Source organism: Pempheris klunzingeri, chromosome 23, assembly GCF_042242105.1.
Source record: "Pempheris klunzingeri isolate RE-2024b chromosome 23, fPemKlu1.hap1, whole genome shotgun sequence".
Taxonomy (NCBI): Eukaryota; Metazoa; Chordata; class Actinopteri; order Acropomatiformes; family Pempheridae; genus Pempheris; species Pempheris klunzingeri.
In genome coordinates this window covers 15421190-15441205 of record NC_092034.1, presented here as the reverse complement: position 1 = coordinate 15441205, position 20016 = coordinate 15421190, and the positions used below count along the sequence as shown (strand labels likewise).

Genomic DNA, 20016 nt, shown 5'->3' with positions numbered 1-20016 from the left:
CCATGCAATTAAATGCTCTCATGCTGTCTGGGCCTCCACTATTCTGTGTGTGTTTGAATGTGCGTGTGTGTGTGTGTGTGTGTGTGTGTGTGTGTGTGTGTGTGTGTGTGTGAAGAAGATGAGATGGCAGATCCTGCAAAGACATTTGGAGTGGGGACTGGAGGAGAAAGTGAGAAAAGTGACTACATCTAATCTCCCTCTATCTCTTCATCGATTGGAAGAACCCTGGACCCCGGCGATAGCGCCTGCCAATTAGACAGGCCACCACAATTGGCAGTCCAGTCGTATCTCAGCTTAAGTCACCTACTGTACCTCTTGGCTCTTGCTACAGCTTATCTGCTGCCTGCTTTTTGAAATTCACTGGAGATTGGAAGCTGCCTGTGGATTGAATAACTGGAACATGGGTAGGATGGGTGCATCTGGCTGAGGGGTGTTGTATGTGGAATACCAAAAGAGTGCAAAACAAAATCTGAAACATGTAGCAGCAACACGCGCCCTAATCTTTGTGCTGTCATAAAAATAAAAGAGATCGTATATCCCAATCTAAGAAAGGATGCATTTCGAGCATTTGCATGAATATTATTTCCCATGATTAAAGCTCCTAGATGTAGAATCTGTATGCAATTATAACGTCTATCAAATTATGTGTGATGATTTTGCTTTTTTATGAGACAATTCCAGAGAAAATTGCTGCATTCTATGTATTGCTTTCAGCCCTTTCATTCCCTGAATCGAAGCCATGGGGTGTAGGTGGATATCCTCTGTGTTCCTGTCACAGTTCCTTCTTCAGCCCAGTATCTCTAGCTATTCATTCATTTCGAATGAGGCTGCAGGTCAGGATTTTCCATGAATGCAGACATGTGTCCTATGGTATATGTAGCAAAGCCGAAAGTAAGATTTTAGATGTCTGCATGGTGTGGATGGGTGTGAAGCATGTATGGCTGTATGTATGACATGCAGCAGACAGGATATCGCATCCAGGCACTCAATCTTATGTGTTTAAAGGGCCACCCCACCAATTCGGCACATGTAGTTTAGTTTACTTGTGTTGAGGAGAACGATACAGCTTGTGAAAACAGTTGTGTAAAGCCCTTGCGGTTCAGGAGGCACTTTCCAGTCTGTCTGGTCTGGTTTAATCTGGCAAACTGGGGAGATGGAGTTTGACAGATATGTGCACGTATTGGGCAGAGAGAATCTCAATAAAAGATGCTTCCAGTTACATTATAGAAATTGTAGGAGTGAGATTATTTGGACTCACACTAGGCGCTAAACTCTCAGCCTCTGCTGCCTCGGTTTTCAACTTTTAATCTATTTCTGGCAAGTCCCTCAGCTTTATGGAAGTACAATAGTAAATTGCTGGCATACCCCTTTATGTCCCCTAACATATAGATTAAACATAATTTATTTTTTATAATGCTGCAGTTGCCATGTACAGATATTGGAGCAAGAGGTAATTTAAAAAATTTTGGTAAATGATGTTAAAAAAATTTGCCATTGAGTTTTACCTAATAACAACACTTTTTTTGATGCTATCACTTTTGGGCAATAAAACCAAGTATCCAACATATACATGCCAACTCATAGAATTACAATAAAACATTTTTTGTTACTTGCTGCAGTTTATATGCCAAGGTTGTGGATTTGGGTGAACTGATCCTTTATAATGATGTTAATGGAAACTATTTCTGATATTGATTTTGCGTCCATACCGAAGTATCTTTCAGTGAATCTTCTTCTCAGATTACATGTCTTTAATTAGGCGTCTTGTAATTCCAGCCAGCCTTCCAGTGTCAATATTCATTTTAGGCCTCCAGCTCACTCTTTCAACAACACACTAGAGCAAAGCTTTTTAATTTCCTTTGAAATTGTCAGTTCTAGAGAAGCAATACATTTCAGAGAGCTTATGAGAAACACATAAACTCATACGTCCTCCTACCTTTTTCTTGTTGGTTGGGCAGATGTAGAAGCTGGTCACCACAATGGTTGTCCCTGGCATCAGGTTGAGTTTGGTGTAGGTGGTGCCATAGTCAGTAGACCTGAATGCAGGCAGACAAAAACAAGAACAAGCGGCAGTTAGTCTGGAAACTTTTAGGTGCATTTTTGTGGTAATTTCCTTCTGTAATGATTTCATGAATCGCACAATAACGATTGCGAAAGGCTTGCTTTACGGTAAGATTTGGAGATTAGGACCTTGGAAAACAACCACATCCTGCACATACAGTATGTTGATTTTATAACTTTTCTTGCTTCAGTTTGACCAAACTCTTCCTAACCTGCATATTGAAACAACAGCAGCATCATGAAAAACCACTGCATTGACAGAAGCAGATAAAATCGGCAAAAAAACCCGGGAAATGGCGACCTGCTTATTCTCTCAAACTGCCCTCAAGGCACTATATGAACTCTCTGTTCATCATATTAGCACTTTGTGGTCCGCGGCCTTAGCTCGGTGACAAATCAGAAAAGGCTGGACAACCTGTCATTGCCACGACGATGCAAAAACAGCTTTGGGCTAGCAATGAGGCGCCAGCCAATCCCCAAATCTGGCAGCTTTAAGAGCAGGTACAGACTGCTGTGTGCATTTGAGATTGATAGCGAGCTGCTGGATTGTTTCTCCAGTCTGGCTCAGTCACACCCACCTCGCACAGTGAAGGCAATTGTTTGTGACAGGCTTTGAAAAACAGCACAGGTTTCAGCTCGGCAAGGCTGAAGAGAGGTGACCGCTTTTGGATAATTAATGTCTCAAATTCCTGTCAGGAATATACAGAGGAGAGACTAATCCAGGAAACATTCTCCTCACCCACATAATGCAAGGAAGAGAGATTAAGGCAGCAAATTCTGAATATGACAGATTAAGAAATTGGATTTAACCGAGGTGTAAATAAGTTAAAGAATGTAAATGTATTGTGTACTATATTCGCATTCACTTTTTCTAGTGTGCAGCTTTCTGGGGTTAATTTCGAAAGCAATCCAAAGCACACAGGAAAGGAGATGCTGCAGCATTTAGCCGAAGCTCTTGGGTTCAACAGGGGGAAGCATGGAAGAAGAGGTGTTGATGAAAGAGAATGATGAGCAAGCACGTCAGCCTGGTTAAGGATGAGAGGATTTACTCTTTCGCGCAGTGGGACATCAACCGAGCGACACACACACACACACACACACACACACACACAATGAGACACATACACACCCGCAGCCCTGCCAAGCCATTCAGCAATCAGCTCTCCCAGAGTGCTCTGATACAGCTGGAGAAAATGGAGTAGCATAGCAGGGGTGAGCTATTTCTCCGCGGTGAGCTGGCAAGTGTTTTCATCTTCCTCACTGGCCTGTGTGCGGTGTTTAACCCAGGATCACTTGGAGGACATGGACAGATCTAGTGCTGATGGTTGTGTTAGCAGCCAGAGCTCAGCGCTTATCTCAAAACCCACTTGTGGATGGAGTAAGGACGTGCTAAAGCCTGGTGTGTAGAGGTCCACTGAGAGGGTGTATCATAAGGGTGTAGGCACACTGAGCTGTCAGATTCTATCCTAATGAGTTGGGAGGACGATAAACATTTTGTATGTTGAGTGTAGATTCATATCTTTTATATTCTCTCACACATATTTTAAAGGATTAAAACCACAATTTAGCTTTATATTCATATTGAATATCTTTCAAAGCATAGCACACATTTTTAGATAGATTTGCTACCTTTCAGACAGCAATTGGTTTAACCTTATGCTAGTAAATATATGAAAATTAACTTACATACAGAGGCTTGAAACTGCTTGGGGAAATTCAAACATTTGAAACATGAGGGCTGGCTGTAAAAAATAACTTTTTTAATACAACAAGCTGCCAAAGTCACTCTGTTCTTTTAATGATGACTATGTTTGCTTTCTATCGCTTGTGTTCTGTGTTAAGTGAATGTTACATTAATGAAAATGTTCCTTTTTGACGGCTGACTCTGTGAGCTGTAATAATTGTTTTCTCTGAAAGCATCTGACATTAACGTAGAAGGTCGTTATGGCAAATATGCGTTGTCTGTTTTAAATTGTCTGATAACATATCTGACACATCGGGCACATTCGCAATCATTCCCGACCAAGTTTTGGAAAAAAAATGTGGCTCTTTAGCTGCTAAATGCTCCACAATGTAGTGGTGTAGTGGACGGATGGGTTTGTTTACTAGCTGCTGCTAGAAATAATGTTGATAAGAGCAATTTTTTAATCCATAAACCAGTACAATGAATTCAAAAGGGGAAAGAGCAGAGTTGGTGATAACCTTCTGTGGTTTGTCCTTACAAGCTATATATTTCACATTAGACATTTTATCTAGGTATCTTTATAGGTATTATAAAAATATCAATTACTGCAAATTTAACCGTATCTGATGAAAACAGTGGCAAGGCAGAAAGTTAATGAAGTCCGAAACTTTTACTTTGAAAAATGGTCGGCAGTGATATCAAATACTGTATATGCAATTTGCAATTTAATGAGATAAAATATAAACCATGCCATGGTGCCTTACGAGATGACTTTGCAATAAAATTCAGTACACTTATCCACTGATAACACAATGAAAGTCCAAATATTTTAAGGCAGAGTAAAATTATAATCCCAGGCTGTCCCTTTATTGTATAAAATAGTAAGCACTGTACACTGTTGATGAATAATAATACAATAATTGTCAGTCTGTTAGAATATATGCACATCCTCTGTATTGCTGTACATGGCATTGCTGGGATCAAACCAGTGGTAACCTCTGTTTAACACAGAGGTCTGCAAAGCCTCCTCCCTATTACATATTCACAGGCCTTCATTAGCCATTCATTAGAGTGTAATGAGTGGCCAGGGTTGGGGTGGGCCTTATGCCCAGAAACAACATCTCAACATCTGGACGCTGACAATTCACACTTTGTATTCTATCTTTCTGTTCTCATTATCCCTCACTACAAAGAGTCTGTTACCAAGGCTGCTTCTTTACACCCACCTGATGTTAAAGAGCAAAGGTGTGGGACGGTTTCGGTCAAATGGGGGAAGCCACAAGAAACACATTGGTGTAACGACGTGTCAGCTTGAATAAAATATATGAAACAAAAAGCAAATGATGCCAAAGAGATGAGAGTCATACGTGCAGCTTGTTGTGGACGGAGCACTGGATGGAGTTGTTGTTGTTAATGGTGCTTGGACTGAACTTCATGCAAAAATATGATCATGAAATATAATTCAAGTAGATGAAGCTGGAGTGTTTTTAATAAACCTTGTTGCAGCATTTAGAAGACAAAGGATCACATGGTTCCTCGTGTCAAAAACAAAAAAAAGGCAACAGAAAAAATTTTGCCAAGCAGGGGGGAGAAGTCAGGGGGTAATGGAAAGACACTGTGCCGCTAATAAGGCTAATTTGGGGGTTGGGGGCTGGTTTCTGTGGAAAGTGAGCAGCCCACCTTATATGGTGATAATAATGATGTTGAGTTAATAAGAGAGCTCATTTTGTCCTGTCCATCCAGACCTTCGGATTAATAGACTGGTAGGGAGCTCTTGTAGATTAATGAGGAATAATTACTTTGAAACAGAGTGGGGAGCAGATGAGAGGGGAGATGGCAGAGTGCGGGGAGGAGGAGAGGGGAGAGGGGTTGGAAAAGGGACTGATATTGAATCTACAGCGCGCAGTGTAGCCCTCAAACACAGCAAAATTCTATATTAGCAAAAAATGAGGGCCTGAGGGCATACACAAACATGCCTTTACCAGTGATTACCCTTCAGTTTAATACAATGTGCTGAAAAGACTATTTCGTTTGGATGCGTCAATGCCAGTCAGCTCAGGATAATAACTCCCAGAATCTTACTGTCAAAGAGCATAATGATGAAACTTTCACTTCTGATACACAAAGGCTTAAACAAGTTTCCACAGACACAAGGCACTTGGTGTTGACCTTACAGCTGGAATAATAACAGCAGAAAGACATAAACTACTAATATCAAGGCATAAAAGGAGAGTGGAATAACAAGAGATGGGAAAGGGGAGCGAAAAGCAGACATGGAAGTGTCTGCCAGAGTGGATCTGACAGAGACAGACACTGCGGGTGAAATTGTATTTTCCTTGATGCGCTTGAGAAAACAGAGAATGTGGAAGCACTTCAGGGCGGCGACAGGTGCTGATTCAGATTTAATGTCCTAATATGTCAAGGTTGCTCCCAGCACCTGATGTCTCAGGGAAGACAAATCGAGAATGTCAAGGAGAAGTGCGACGAGACAGAATACCAAAATATAGAGAAAGTGGGGAATCAGAATGGATGCCAGGGGACAGGTCTCAATTAATTTAATTAATTTCTGGTGAATCCACCTAAAGATCTCCAACACGTTAGCTGGTGATGCGTTATGATTGCGATGTGACACAGAAGTGTATCCTTCCAGGCGCGTCTCCCGTCACTGCTGTCAGGAACTAAGCTTATACTCTGCAATTGGTTAAAAGGAAGCTAATAGACGAGCAGAGCGAGCGGCTGGCATGTTAAAAGTTGAGCCAGGGGACATATACAGTAGCTGGATGACATGCTGAAGGTCTCATTTCTGCAGGGAGCCGAATGCTGAGGCAGACAGATGCTGTCAGTCTGAGTCAGTCGCACACAACAAGACGGCCAGATTGTTAGGGTTGACAACTCTCATCAGTGATTGGCTTACATACAAATGTCCCAGGGAGCCCAACTACCAAGTGTGGGGGCAGTGGTGAAGGGAGCTGGGGACAAGACAGAGGATTGAGCCGTATCTGCCTGTGGAGGACTTGTCAGAGCTTTCGATCATCCGCGCAATGCGCAGCACCGCCACAGACACACAAGGTTGAGAAAATCTGCAAGGCATTACAGCGCAGCAACTCTGATGACAAGAGCGATGAAGCATGAGGTAAATTTGCTTCCTCGCCAAGGTATCGCTCACTGGGGTTATCAACTGCATCCCAGAAGAATTTGTGCCAAATTTCGCCCAGAGCAGGTTAAAGCTCAGGCCATGAGCATTCATAACAATCTGAGCCTGCCTATCTTTCTTTTTGAAAGAGCAGGGAATTAGCACAGGATGGGAGTTTTTGATTTATTGCAACGAAGGTACTTGCCATGAATGGTGTTATAAAATACTGCTGGGAGACAGGAACCATTATCATTGAAGCTGATTTACAGTGGTTAAAAGCAAGGCATCATAAATACCACCTGATTGATTGTGCTTTCAACAAGTGCCATTACATTTTATGCTTTAGGATGGTAAACATGCATAAAAAGATACAACGCTGTGATGCTCTCACAATGATCCTATGGCGCGTGATGCTAAAAAAATAAAGAGGGTCACTCCCATCTGCCTCACACATGGACAGGTCATCGATGTCGACCTCTTTCTGGCTTGCATCTTCCTTTAAAATTGACCATTCTGCTTGACTGGTGGTGGTTTTATAGATCAAGCAACACCTCAGTGCCATCTATCTGTTTATTTTCCCTTCTTTCCACAGCAGTACAATGGTTATGGATGATAAATCCCAGGGAGTCTCAGGTGTAGCCTGGACAAAGGCTTTATGGCCATCTGCTTTGGCCTGATTGTGTCAAAGCCTGGCTTTATTGACTGCAGAAAGGAATGTAGAATGATAGTTTGTGTCTTCTGGAGATCTACCACATGTTGCCAACACAGAAGGTGCAGGAGAGGTGTGAGGCAAAAAATATTGTCTTGATTAAAAATGCTCACAGGGATCTTTACCTTACTACTGTGATTCCTAAACTGTCCTTTAATGACATTTGTGGCCCTGTCTTGATTTGGTTGTGACATTCACAGACAAACAGATTTTAGCACTCAGTCTCCGATTGTGAATGCTCCTCAGCTGTGAATGCCTCCAGAAAATGGCAGCTATTCAGAGCAAAGTGTGAACCTGTGTCAGTAAGAAAAGCAAAAAGACGATTGGTGAATTCCTCTTGGCCTCGACAGTAGCAGTGGTGTCAACCACACCGGACGCAACTCATGAAAGGGCAAACAAGTCGCAGTGTCTACAGAAAGCTGGAACGGTTGACAGGCTTATGAGAGGCTGTAGACTAAAGAGAGAAGAGTGTTCACAGACCTTCATGTGTGTTTTCATTAGAACTACTAGTCCAAATGAAAACTTCTGGCAATGAGTTTGGTGGATTATCTTAACTAATGGGTACTGTTTTTGGAAAGAGATACAATTCATTTAAACATAATTAACTAATATTGTGAGCATCATAAATGAAAGTCTGTGTCCCCATTGTACTGTGGTGGAGACAGTAATCTCAGAAACAGAAAACTAAACCAAACCTAAATCATCAATTTATCCATTTTCCAACACTTTACACTCCAACAGTGGGCTGAGCCAGGTAGCACAGGCGTCCCTCGTACTAGCCACGTTCACCATCTCTTCACCCAGCTTGCCTTAGGCCCCTGTTCTCCTCCCAGCTGCATGTGAAGTCAGGAGAACTGAGGAGCGTTTATGGGGCACCTGGATGGGGCTCCTTCAGGATGTCTGGGCTACTAACGACACCATGTCCTAACAACAAGCGCATCGCATCGCATGTAAATACCTGCAAGCTGTGCACTGGAAATGAGACTGGAGACATAACCACTCCAGTAAACGATTGCTCCCTTCCCACATTTGGACTTTTCAAACTGAAACGTACGTATGTATGTTTTATATTGTGACATGTATATGTTTCTTTATTAGAAACGACACAACCCATCCAACAGCAGTAGGATGTTATTATGGATATCAGCTCTCCTAATCTAGGTTTATGTCGCAAAATGAGGAGGTATTTATCGTACAGATAACTCCTCATTTCAACTTCACCAATCAACTGTTCCTCGTCCATTTGGACACTTTCAACGCGACAGAAATAGAAACAAAAGCTTAGTTCAAAATGGCAATCAAAGTGATTTGATGTTGCTATTAGGACACTGTGTTAAAGACATGGTGTTAGGTTGTGGCCAGCCCTGTGAAGGAGAATCTTTTCTGCCGCTTGTTTCCACAGTTCGATTCTTTTGATGGCTCTTGATTCATGAACTATCTGCATGGCTAGATAACACAAAAGTCCATCGACTGCTCATCAGCATTCCCCTCTTTTTCTCCCACCTGTCTCCCGTCCCTCACTTCCTGAACAACTACAGAGCACACTTTGGATTTTGAGAGTTCTGCTTCTGCACTTCTCACCACTTTATCAAAGTGCCCTGAAGGCACCGTTGTGTGTAATTCAGCAGAGAGGACTCAGAGGATAATGCATTGTATTGTCCTGTACCGTAAAGAGCAGGATTAGACATTTGTGGAAGTGTAACTGATCAGAGCTGACAGTCACAGACGCTGTGACATGGAGCTTCTATTCTGAAGCAGATTTGTGTTTGCTGCAATCGCTCACGCTGTATGATGAGAGTAAATTAGCTAATTTGCATTTGAATCATATTACCTGGCACCAGAGGGTGGGAAGATGTGGGCTACATTCCTGTTGAGCTTAGTCACTGATGCCTCAGCAGCAATTGGCAAATTGTATCTGGAAGTGCTTCCTACACTGCAAGTCGTCTGAGCAGGCAGTTAGCCAGGATACAGTGATTCATGCTTGGTGAGGGCACTTCACAGTGGCAAGATAGTCTCTTGAAGTGCGCGAAACCGCTGGAGCATAGTTATCAGGAGCAGGGAGCTGCTGCCATTTGAGAAGCTGCTTATGGAAGTCCCCTGACAGTTCTTCTTCCATCTATTTTTTCCTGTTTGTACTGAGCAAATAATATAAAATAATACATTAAGGACTCCACAGAAAGAAAAAAAGAGTGAATCAAAGCTTTGCTAGCTTTCCAAAGAGGTCACTGTTGTATTTTACAACAGACTTCCATCTGAGGCCCTACGGTGAGTCACTGGCCTCGTCCTGCCAGCTTTGATGACAATTTGTTTAGATCCTTTTGACAAGAAGCACCGAACAAAAGAACGATAAAAAGACACATTGATGTTGCCTTGGCCTCCAGGTCTTCCTCAATGGGCTACAGTCAGCTTGCTCCTATCAACACAGGCTATGTTTGCGCTTGGTGGAAGGCATTCACTCACAGCTCCGTCCCTACAATGTCCTCAGTCATATATTTCCTGTGAAACTCCTTCCTTACAATCCATCGCTGAGAAAATTATTAACAAATGACTCACTTGTAGTACAGTGCAGAGAGTCTGGGCCTAGAGATCACTGTAAGAAAATACAAGGTTGCTATGCCTTTAGTTAGCACCCTGCATGCAAATCAATGAGGAAGTATCTCAGTGGTGCAAGAATGGTTTTCCTAATAACACCAATACAAAGGAAATGTGTGTGTACAGTACATATAAAACACTATTATCAAGAGAAATAACAGCACTCCCTGGATCCTATCAATAGAACTTTGTGGCTCTCCCAATGAGTATAATTAGCAAAAACTGAAATCAGTACAGACCGAAAATCCTTGAAGAGAATTCAATCCTCCTGCACACCAGGATCCTTGAATATGAAAAGAGAGAAATCTGCATATCATAATAATCACTGCCAGGTTGTAGTGTTGCCTACATTCCCAAAAAAGACTCCAGTATTATTCATGTAATGCAAGGCCAGCTGTCCTGGCCTACTTCTGTGTAACTTCCAAGTTTCAGCCACGCTAAGTATTTTACCAGTGAGCCAAAAATACTGTCGATAGCTGAGCAGCAGGTCAGCTGAGGACTGGTGCTGGTAAACATGGCATCCACCCCAGCCATCGTTACTGCATGATGGTGCAGTCTCTGAGTCCCGTCAGTGTTGGGATTTTTCTTTATTTTAGTTTCTGTTTCAGTCCACCTCAAAATACTTATTTTACCAAATTATAAGAGGAGCAATCTTTACTTTTGCTCCGCAGCACTGCCTCTCCCTGTCTTAAATCACGCACACATAAACTCCTGTCAGAAACCTAATTAAGCATGATGTACATTTGGTCAAGGAATCAGGTTTCTCCTGCTGTGATTAAAGAAACCGGGTTTAGATGATGTTGAGAAAAGAGGTTACTTTTGCAGAATTAAATGCATTAATGCATGATGTGTGTCTCCTCTGCAGTTCCACTCATCTTCTACCTGTGCTCCTCCTGACTGAGATTAAACACTTCACACAAGCTTCTTCCTCAGTCTTCCTGCTCTGGCTCAAACCTCTTCTGCTGGCTGGATTCGGCTCAGCGACCCACCTCCACCCATCTCTTTTTTTGCTGTCACACCCACGCCACGACCTCCATGCACCCATGTCCCGGGCCGAGTAGGAGGAGGAAGGGCAGCAAATGGGGACATTTATCTAGATGACATCCCCATCAGCACCCTGTGGGACGTGCGCCGCTGAACGCCATGCTCTCCCAGACATCACATGAAACGCGTTTGTATTGTGTGATGTTTGGCTCATGATTGTGTTTTATGTGTGAAAGTTGAGAAGAGCGAGCAGTAATGAGTGGATAAAAAGGAGCAAATCCTCAGACTGAACTTTTCTGGGAATCATTAAACAGACGACGATGTTCACAGCCAGAGCGGCAGAGCCTCCCTTCTCTCTGCTGTTTCAATCAAACTATTCTACTATTCTACAAATGATCCCATCACCCTCTATAGACGTTATTTTGTTTCTCTATAACCATGCTGAGGCACAGAGGCACAGCAGAGGAAGTGCAAAGATAAAAGAATGCCCTCCAGGTTACTGTTTGAACTCCTGGTTGCTGTCATTTAGTCGGTTTGTGCACGTAACATCTATGTCTCTCTGTCCCAGGAGTGGGATCCCTCCTCTCTGGAAGTTTCTCCCACATGTTGTGGGAGAGTTTTTCCCATCCAAACTGAACGTTTAAGCAGAGAGGGTGCTGTACACTGTACAGATTGCAAAGCACCCTGAGGCAAATTCTGATATGTGATTTTGGGCTATATAAATACAATCTGACTTGATTTGACTTGACTTGACTACAGCTTAATTGCTTTTACTGGAAATCTAAAAAGATGTTTATTCTTTCTTTCCTCAGGCTTTTGGAAAATACTCATCTCTCTCATCCCAAAAAGCCAATTACTGATCTCATCTAGGTAATAAAAGAGAGACAAAATGTTCACATATTTATTGGTATTACCCACAAATTCAGTAATTAGAACTCTGTAGTGAAAGAGTAGGGTTTCACTGGCATGCACCCTTCATATGAATCCCAGGTTATTGGCAAAGTGCTAAAGGTTGGAAGTGTATGACTCACTCGCGGTTGTAATATTAGGCTCATGCTTTGACTATAAACTATCAATAAAGCTGTTAGCGCTTACAAGTATATCTGTGTTATTGCTTTTGATGACATGTGACTCAAGCTGACTCAACCACTTTAATAAGGTGCTCTTTAATAAAGCGACCGTCAGAGGGGCAGCGGGTCTAAAGCTGCACTTCCATAAAGTTGGACTTTGAAGAGATATTAAAAACATAATGGTCAAAATGAATGCAGACAAGATATCCTCTTTTTTTTTTTTAGTCCCTAATATGCTTCTAAATACTTACTCCTACATTTCCCACAATGCAACCAGCAGTATTTTTTTGTTGTTGAACCCTGCTAGGTTGACACCCTCCTCTTTCAAACCACGTGTCCCCAGTTTTAATGCTGTAACACTTACAAATGTGTTCTCCTCAAGCTGAAGTGGAGCTCAGATTTGTAGTTTTCCAGACCAATGAGGTAACCTCTGATGACATCATCAGGGTTATTTTGTCAGACCCAGACTGAGAAATACTCACTGAGACTAGTGAACTCACCTGATATAATATAGGATACAACAAACTTATTTCAGTATTTGTGCACATAGTAGTAAGAAAACTAGACTGTACTATAAGTAATGTGAAGCTTCTTGTTTCCTGTTGACTTTCACACTCTCTATGGACAGCATTGTCAGTAGGTTAGGTTATACTAAGGTGTTAATATTACCTGCTAGATATCAGCACACTGGCACTGTGAGCATGTAGCTTGCAAAAAGATGAAGATTTGACAAGAGGACGTGCAGATCCCCTGTGGTGGGCAGCTCTGTCTGCTGTTCATGCTAATGCACTGTCACAACCACAACTTATTAGCATTAGTCTAACAGTGAACAAATGGTCAGCTGCATGCTGCACATTCTCCTGCCAACCAGAGAGATGGACTGGTGTCTTATTTTGGCTGCAGTGACTATTGGGCCACTGTTGTAGTGATGCATCAGTAATGTACACATGGAATACTTTTTCTCCTCCGTTTTTTTTCTAGTGTGTTTTGTGCCCCAAAATAAAATCAGCTGATGCCAACAGCCCATCCTTATTTTTAATATTGCACTGATGTTTTCTGCTGATGACTGTGCCACCGCAGGTTTCTGTTTAAAGGAATGTTGAATGTTCTGTGAGAATATTTCTTATTTGTGTTTGGTTTGGGGAGCCCATGAATGTTGTCTGTACATGATCTGAACCCTAAAGTACCTCTGAGCTTGACCTGCTGAGTTCAGTTTGTGCCACTAAACAGTGAAACTTAACCGTCTTTACTGTTTTATTTGTCATTTTAAGTAGCAAAAAAGGACTGAGGGTTTCATTTGAAAAGCAACAGTAAATAGGGGACAACTTGGATGTTACTACAGGTGAATCTGTGCCCTGTACGGTGTGTGTGTGTTATTTTACAGTGTATTTTCCTACATGTAAAAGGCAGATAGGATGGAGCCCTAACCTATCGATAGCGTCCTTAACAGAACAAGAGTGTTTAATTAAAGTGAACTGGTTTGAATTTCTATTCATCACCTGATTTCCCTCCAAGGCTCCTCACTTCAAAGATGAACAGGTTGCACCCCCCCCCCTCCTGGTAATCATGGCTTAATGGTGGGAACAGGCTCTCCTACTGCCGTGGGGCATCTCACAGCAGTCCACATGAAGGCCAACACGCTGGCAATGATCAAGAGCAAATATAAAGACAATAACATGACAGACGTGGAAAAAGGCTCCTTTGATGTGCTGAAGGCTTGTGCTGTATGTATAACTTATGACCGGAGAACCTTCGCTGGTTAGTTGGACTCTGAGCAGTGCTTTGTAGCAGAAATTCAACAATACGGTGAATACCAGGATTTCATTTTTTATGGCTTAAGAGAGCAACTCAGTCAGATATTTACATCTTTTTTCCTTTAGCACACATAGAATCAAGCCTTGGTCAGCATGTTCTCCGTTGATATAATCTAGTTTGAGAGATGTTGGGGTAATTACTATCCGATGTTCCCCCTCAAACGTTTTCCCCATTCTTTGTCCCCTTTACCCCCTTTCTTTTTCTAATCTCAGCATTCTGACCTTTGGCCCCAAGAAGGAGAAATCGTCAGACGCCCACACACATGCCTGGATGTCAAAGGTAAGGCCTCAGGGGAGGGGATCCTGTGCCAACAATAGGCAACCTGAAGACAAACCAATTTGTCACAGTAACCGACTCTGACAAGACCCCGAGACCAATCAGCCACTACTGATTGCTGTTAGTTTAACTGTCGATAAGTGTGCAGTTATAAACGTGAGGTAAATTTAGTGATGGAAGAACCTTACAGCTGTTCAGATCTTCACCCCAACTGTGCTTGGTTGAAAACTCAAATTTCTAATTCACAATATGTTTTCATCTTTCATAATTGAGTTTCTGTTTCTTTAAATCAAGCTGGCAAAATGTTAATAATGACATTTTAGGGAAGTAAATGGGTTTGCTTTCTTTCATAGCATTAGGATGCTATGGATATCGATCTTATGTTTATGTCAAATATGGACATTAGCTAAAAAGCAACCGCTGTGTCCACAAGTAACAATTACAATATCATGTTAAATGCTAATTTGCTAAGAAATGTTGTGCCAGCAAAACCCCAAGTGAACTGAACTGAGGAACTTGTAATTGCATAGCACTTCTACTTTTCAGTTATAAAAGATGTATGTTGTATTTATTCTCTTTAAGAGTCCCACTTTAACACACAGACATGAGTTTGATACCCAGATTTTGTCTCATTCTAAGAGATAAGTGTATTTCCCAAAATGGGAAACACATGCTTTAAATGTTAAGATAAGTTGAAAGACACCCTAGAAGAATTTGCCAGGTACACACAGAGTCTCACACACAATCTGAACAGCATCAGCAGCACACGTTGACAAAACCTACAGTGGTGGTAGCTGACGCGAGCAAAATTAACATTATGATGCAAACGGTGTGACTTTCTTCTCGTACTGGGTCTATTTCAGTGTGCATCCTGCAAAGAGATAGCAGAAAGACACACACACACACACACACACAGAGGGGGGGCAAGGCAGACGGTAGTTTCAGTACGTGGGCTGACAACACGGAGAAGTAAACAGTTTCCCATGGGGCCGAGCGAGCATGCTGTAGTCCCTTCACATCTCCTAATCATCTGTCGCCCTATAAGACACACACCCACAGATCATCCTACACACACACACACACACACACACACACACGCATGCGAACACACACATTGTATAAATTGACGACGCTAAGTTTAGCTGTTCTTTAGTATGTTGAAAATAGTTCTCCATCTGTTCTCCATGCTTATCTACCCACACGACATGTCAATGTGTTCCTGGTCATGTGATCTGATCGAGCCATCCTCTCCCAGATATCTGTAATTGGAGTTTGCAAAAGTACAACCGTCTGAGGCTATAAAAGCTAACATGCATCACCGTGAAGGACATCCACCGCTTAATATATAAAATGCAACGGAGATGGCTCTTAAATGTCTAAATGCCACGGTGCAATGAATGTGTTTACAAGCCTATAAAGCAATCCTAACTCATGGGGTAATCTTTATGGCACCCGCCTGCCTTCAGTGAGAGCAGATTGTGTGCAATCTACTAACCTCTACTATTAATATCTCTACTGAGCATGAAGGAAGGGGAGACATCATTAAAATGGTGCTGGAAGGATTTGACCCAAAGCTAGCAGGGGCACTGGTGGTGGCAGCAGAGAGAAGGCATTTCATATATGTGTGGGGAGAGGAGAGAAGAGAGAAAAGATATTGTAGCGCCGAGAGGTTGGTGAGGCCTGGGCTCATCGACGTGTCAAGGCATCCATGTGTGGGAAGCAAGAGAAAAGCCTTATATCATTTACTTTATTTTGACATACAAGGTTCTGACACAAGATTTTCCTCATTCCCCGCGTGCATCAGTGACATTGATTTATTTTATTTTTAAACAAACAAAGCCTTAAAGATGGGGGAGAGTATTTCTGGTACACTGCAGGTGATGGGGTTTGAGGACCATGGTGGCATCCTTGCTAAACCTCTGGGCATCTCATGTCTCTTATTTCATGTTCCCCTGTTCCTCCATCCTCACATGGCCCAGATGTCAAGGTCCATCATCAGAGGGAACTTCCAAAACTATACATTTGACGGGTACAAAAATCATTTTCTACCAGCATTTACTGATCTACCACCTAAAACTGCTTAGATAAGTCCAGTGAAAGAGACCGACTGCTTGTGGGAGACAAGCTAGAGTCTCCAGTGACATTTTGTCAGCCTGGCAATCCAACCCAACCTCAATGCTGCGACTTCCACCTTTGCTTCTGAAAAAGGAACAGCCTTGAGAATAATTATTAGTGGATGGCAGTGGTTCCTCCGCTGATTATAGATCTGCTCATGTGCGTCATGGGATGTGACTGATAAATCACACCAATAGACACCTCAGATGTGTTTATTCCTGATATGTGAGGGAGCAATAAAACAGCTGTAAATGCTCTGAATGCCATCAAACATGTCTGATACGTCACAGGCTTCGTTATTAATAATAACCAGGACTACCTACATGTGCAGACAGCAGAGGTCCAGATCTACCAGGTGGTTGGGACACAAGACGATTAAAGACAATTAAAAACATATTTCTGTAATAAAAAACTACGATTATTTGCTCTGACTTGTCTCTAATTTGTGCAATCTAAGCTGGGAAAATCATTCTTTGGTTAATTAACTCGTGTCCACACACAGACAACCGCTGATCTAGTTAAACGAATTTGATAAATTAGTCTATAGACTAATTAGCCTAAAGACTTCATTTACAACGTTCCAGCTGTTGTCGTTTCTCCCTCATATCTGTTGTCTTCTTTTTCTGTGTGTGTGTGTGTGTGTGTGTGTGTGTGTGTGTGTGTGTGTGTCATTTGCATTCACTCTCTGTTGCAAAATCAATCAATGTATGTCAGGCAGAAGCAGCTGTGACATTGGCTGGGTTTTCAATTATATTCTACACATCATGGGAGATTCCTGTCAGCATTGGGATCAAATTATGAATCTATGAGTGATAGAAGAATGAAGACAGACTTACATGGTGTCATGGCCTTACGTCTTTTTATTGTATTTGTTAATGTTGTTAAACCTTAACGGTCCAGGGGCCCAAAGACTTTTAACATTTAAGGTCATTCTCACCTCTAAATCACAACTAAAAGCTAACTTTTATGTAAGGAGGTACTGTGTCTCTGATTCTAATCATGTATGTGTAGACGGCTGTACTTCATTTCTTAGTTCCTCCCTCTTGAGACAAAAAAAAGATGCAAACACAAGGAGGCTATAAAGAAACGAGATAAATGTACTAATTCGACTGTATCATCCTCCTCTTCAATTTCACCTTTCAAGTGCACGATAATGCTTAAGTACACTATGTGTGAAATTTCTCTTTGTCCATGTGAGAAGCAGAGTGTTTCAGCTCCTTCTCCCAGACTGAGCGACGCTTTGTTCCTCCCTCCATGACTACCAGTTAAAGCCTTATCGTGGAGCTGTCCGTGGTGCCGAGATTTTCCACCTCTACCTCCATTCGGACTCGACAACCCGCCGACACCATCTTGGCTCCAATTACGCAGAAAGCATCCTGAGGTGGGTGAGCCAGTTCTGTTTTATCACCTCGCTTGCTCATTGTTGTGGGAAATGCTCACAGAAAGCACATTTGGATTCAAATGTGCCCACGTTTGCTCGTCCTTGGCTAAAGGTGCTGCTGCGGCTGTTCACAGGCCTCAAATGTAGGTGGTCATCTCATTTGTGTAATTGCATTTAAAAGCGCACTTGCCTCCTCATTGGAAGAGTAGAAATATAATGCCTGAATTTGCAGACAGCAAGCTTTTTGCTGCGTGAAGTAATAAGATAAGAGAGTTGCTGGCGCAAAATCAAAAGTGACATCAGCTGATAGGAGGAGATGCATCCCTCCTGGGAGCCGTAAAAAGCAACATGAAGAGGCTAAATAGCACTGAATATAGGATCAAAAACTTCAAGATGCGGAGATTAAAGTACGGCCACGGTGAGAGGATTATCACGGGATGCAGAGGCCAGAGAAAGGCTTGAAGCAAAGTGTGTGTGAGACAGACAGAGTAATGTAGAGACGACGAGGAGGTAAGTCTGGGCAGGGAGGTTAAGTGAATTCCATCAGTGTGATCTGTCTGAGGCAGAATCACAGGCAAAGTCCAGTGAAGTATGACTGCACCACTATGTGCATACACAACACACACACACACACACACACACGAGACAGTTAAGATCTATCTGTGTAGAGAAAAGGAGGACAGCCACAGCTGGAGTCTCACTTTTCAGAATAACAGAATCATATAATTCAATGACTTCTTGTGGAATATACAAGAAATATTCACTTTCCGCTGACAATCGTGAGCATGTAAGTAGGACAAGCTCTCTTTCACTTTCAAACCGTCTGACGCAGATTTTTCAGGCATCTGACTGTGAACCAGAGTTATTATAGTTTTATATTTAGTTTTTCAATTTAGTTTAGTTTCAGCTGTTTTTTTTGTCGTTTGTTTGTTTCGTTTTTATTACTTTCAGTAGTTTTTTTTGGATATTTTTTAGATTTAGATATTACAATACAAACACAATACCTTGAAAAGGCAGTTGACATCCCAGCCTTAATAACCAGATGCCTCCTTACGCTGGTTGGGTGAACACATTAACTGATGAGGACTAAAACTAAAGACATTTCTTTTAGTCAGTTATGTAAGCACACAATATGGTTTCAGATAGTTTTCGTCCAGTTAGTTTTATTTCAGTTCACTAAAATGTTAATTCCCACACATAGCTTTAGTTTTCGGTTTCATTTTAGATCACTATAACAACGTTGCCAGAAAGCATTCAAATAGTCCGTGTTCCATGAAAACATTCATTCCAAAGCTCATGTGCAACTGATTAGTTGGTGAGTTCATTTTGTCCCAAGCTCAGCTGATAAAACCTGCTTCAAAAGGGTAACATAAGAAGATAACATACAACATAATCTTCAAAACAGAACCCATCAGAAATGAGGAATGTCTTGCTAAAGGGTCTAGCTCTGAAATCATCATTTAATGAACAATAAAACATGGACATGGACTTCACTTTCAATGTCTTCATCAAGAAGAACCGTCCTCTTTCTGGAGCTAAAGGTAATGTAGCTGTTCGCAGAGTTCTTTGACTTCTGGTTAAACTCTGCTGTTCCATGAGACTATATGTCGGATGTTTTAACGAGGCTGTATCAAGCCAGAAAGTATTCCTACATGTGACTTCCTGGACAAAGTGAAGATCATATCATAATAGCCTTAAATCACAGTGTATTGTACTGGTAAGACTCAAAGGCATCGTTCACTAGCAGAGAGAAGATACGGGAGACTAAGATGCACAAACAAAGTGAATTGTGAGACATTCATCATCCATACATTTCTAATATATGTCATTAAAGGGATCCACAGGGTTCTTTACACAGCATCATGTGTGTGTTACCACCTGTCGTCTCACTGTGGCCGAATGCTGGAGACAACAATCACCCCCACTGCGATCTAACGCCTCTGACGGGTACCCGCTCAGTCTAACACCTGACTGCTCCCTGTACAGCCGACTGTACACAAACCAATTAATGCAGCTCTGTGTGTCTCCAGGGACACGGACAGTCAGGACCACCTGTGTGTGTGTGTGTGTGTGTGTGTGTGTGTGTGTGTGTGTGTGTGTGTGTGTGTGTGTGTGTGTGTGTGTGACAGTGTCGGGAGGCAAATCCCCATGGGAATTAACAGATGTACTTGTCTGTGAAGTAAGAGACTAGCACAT

The 20016-nt window shown here is 42.1% G+C and overlaps 1 protein-coding gene across 1 annotated transcript in view; it reads right to left on the bottom strand.

Moving 5' to 3' along the window:
• Positions 1-20016, bottom strand: part of sorcs2 (sortilin-related VPS10 domain containing receptor 2) — a 259444-nt gene that overhangs the window by 140010 nt on the left and 99418 nt on the right. Inside the window, exon 3 of the mRNA XM_070854331.1 lies at positions 1937-2036. Coding sequence (XP_070710432.1) covers positions 1937-2036 — 100 coding nt within the window. The remainder of the gene's footprint in view (positions 1-1936; positions 2037-20016) is intronic.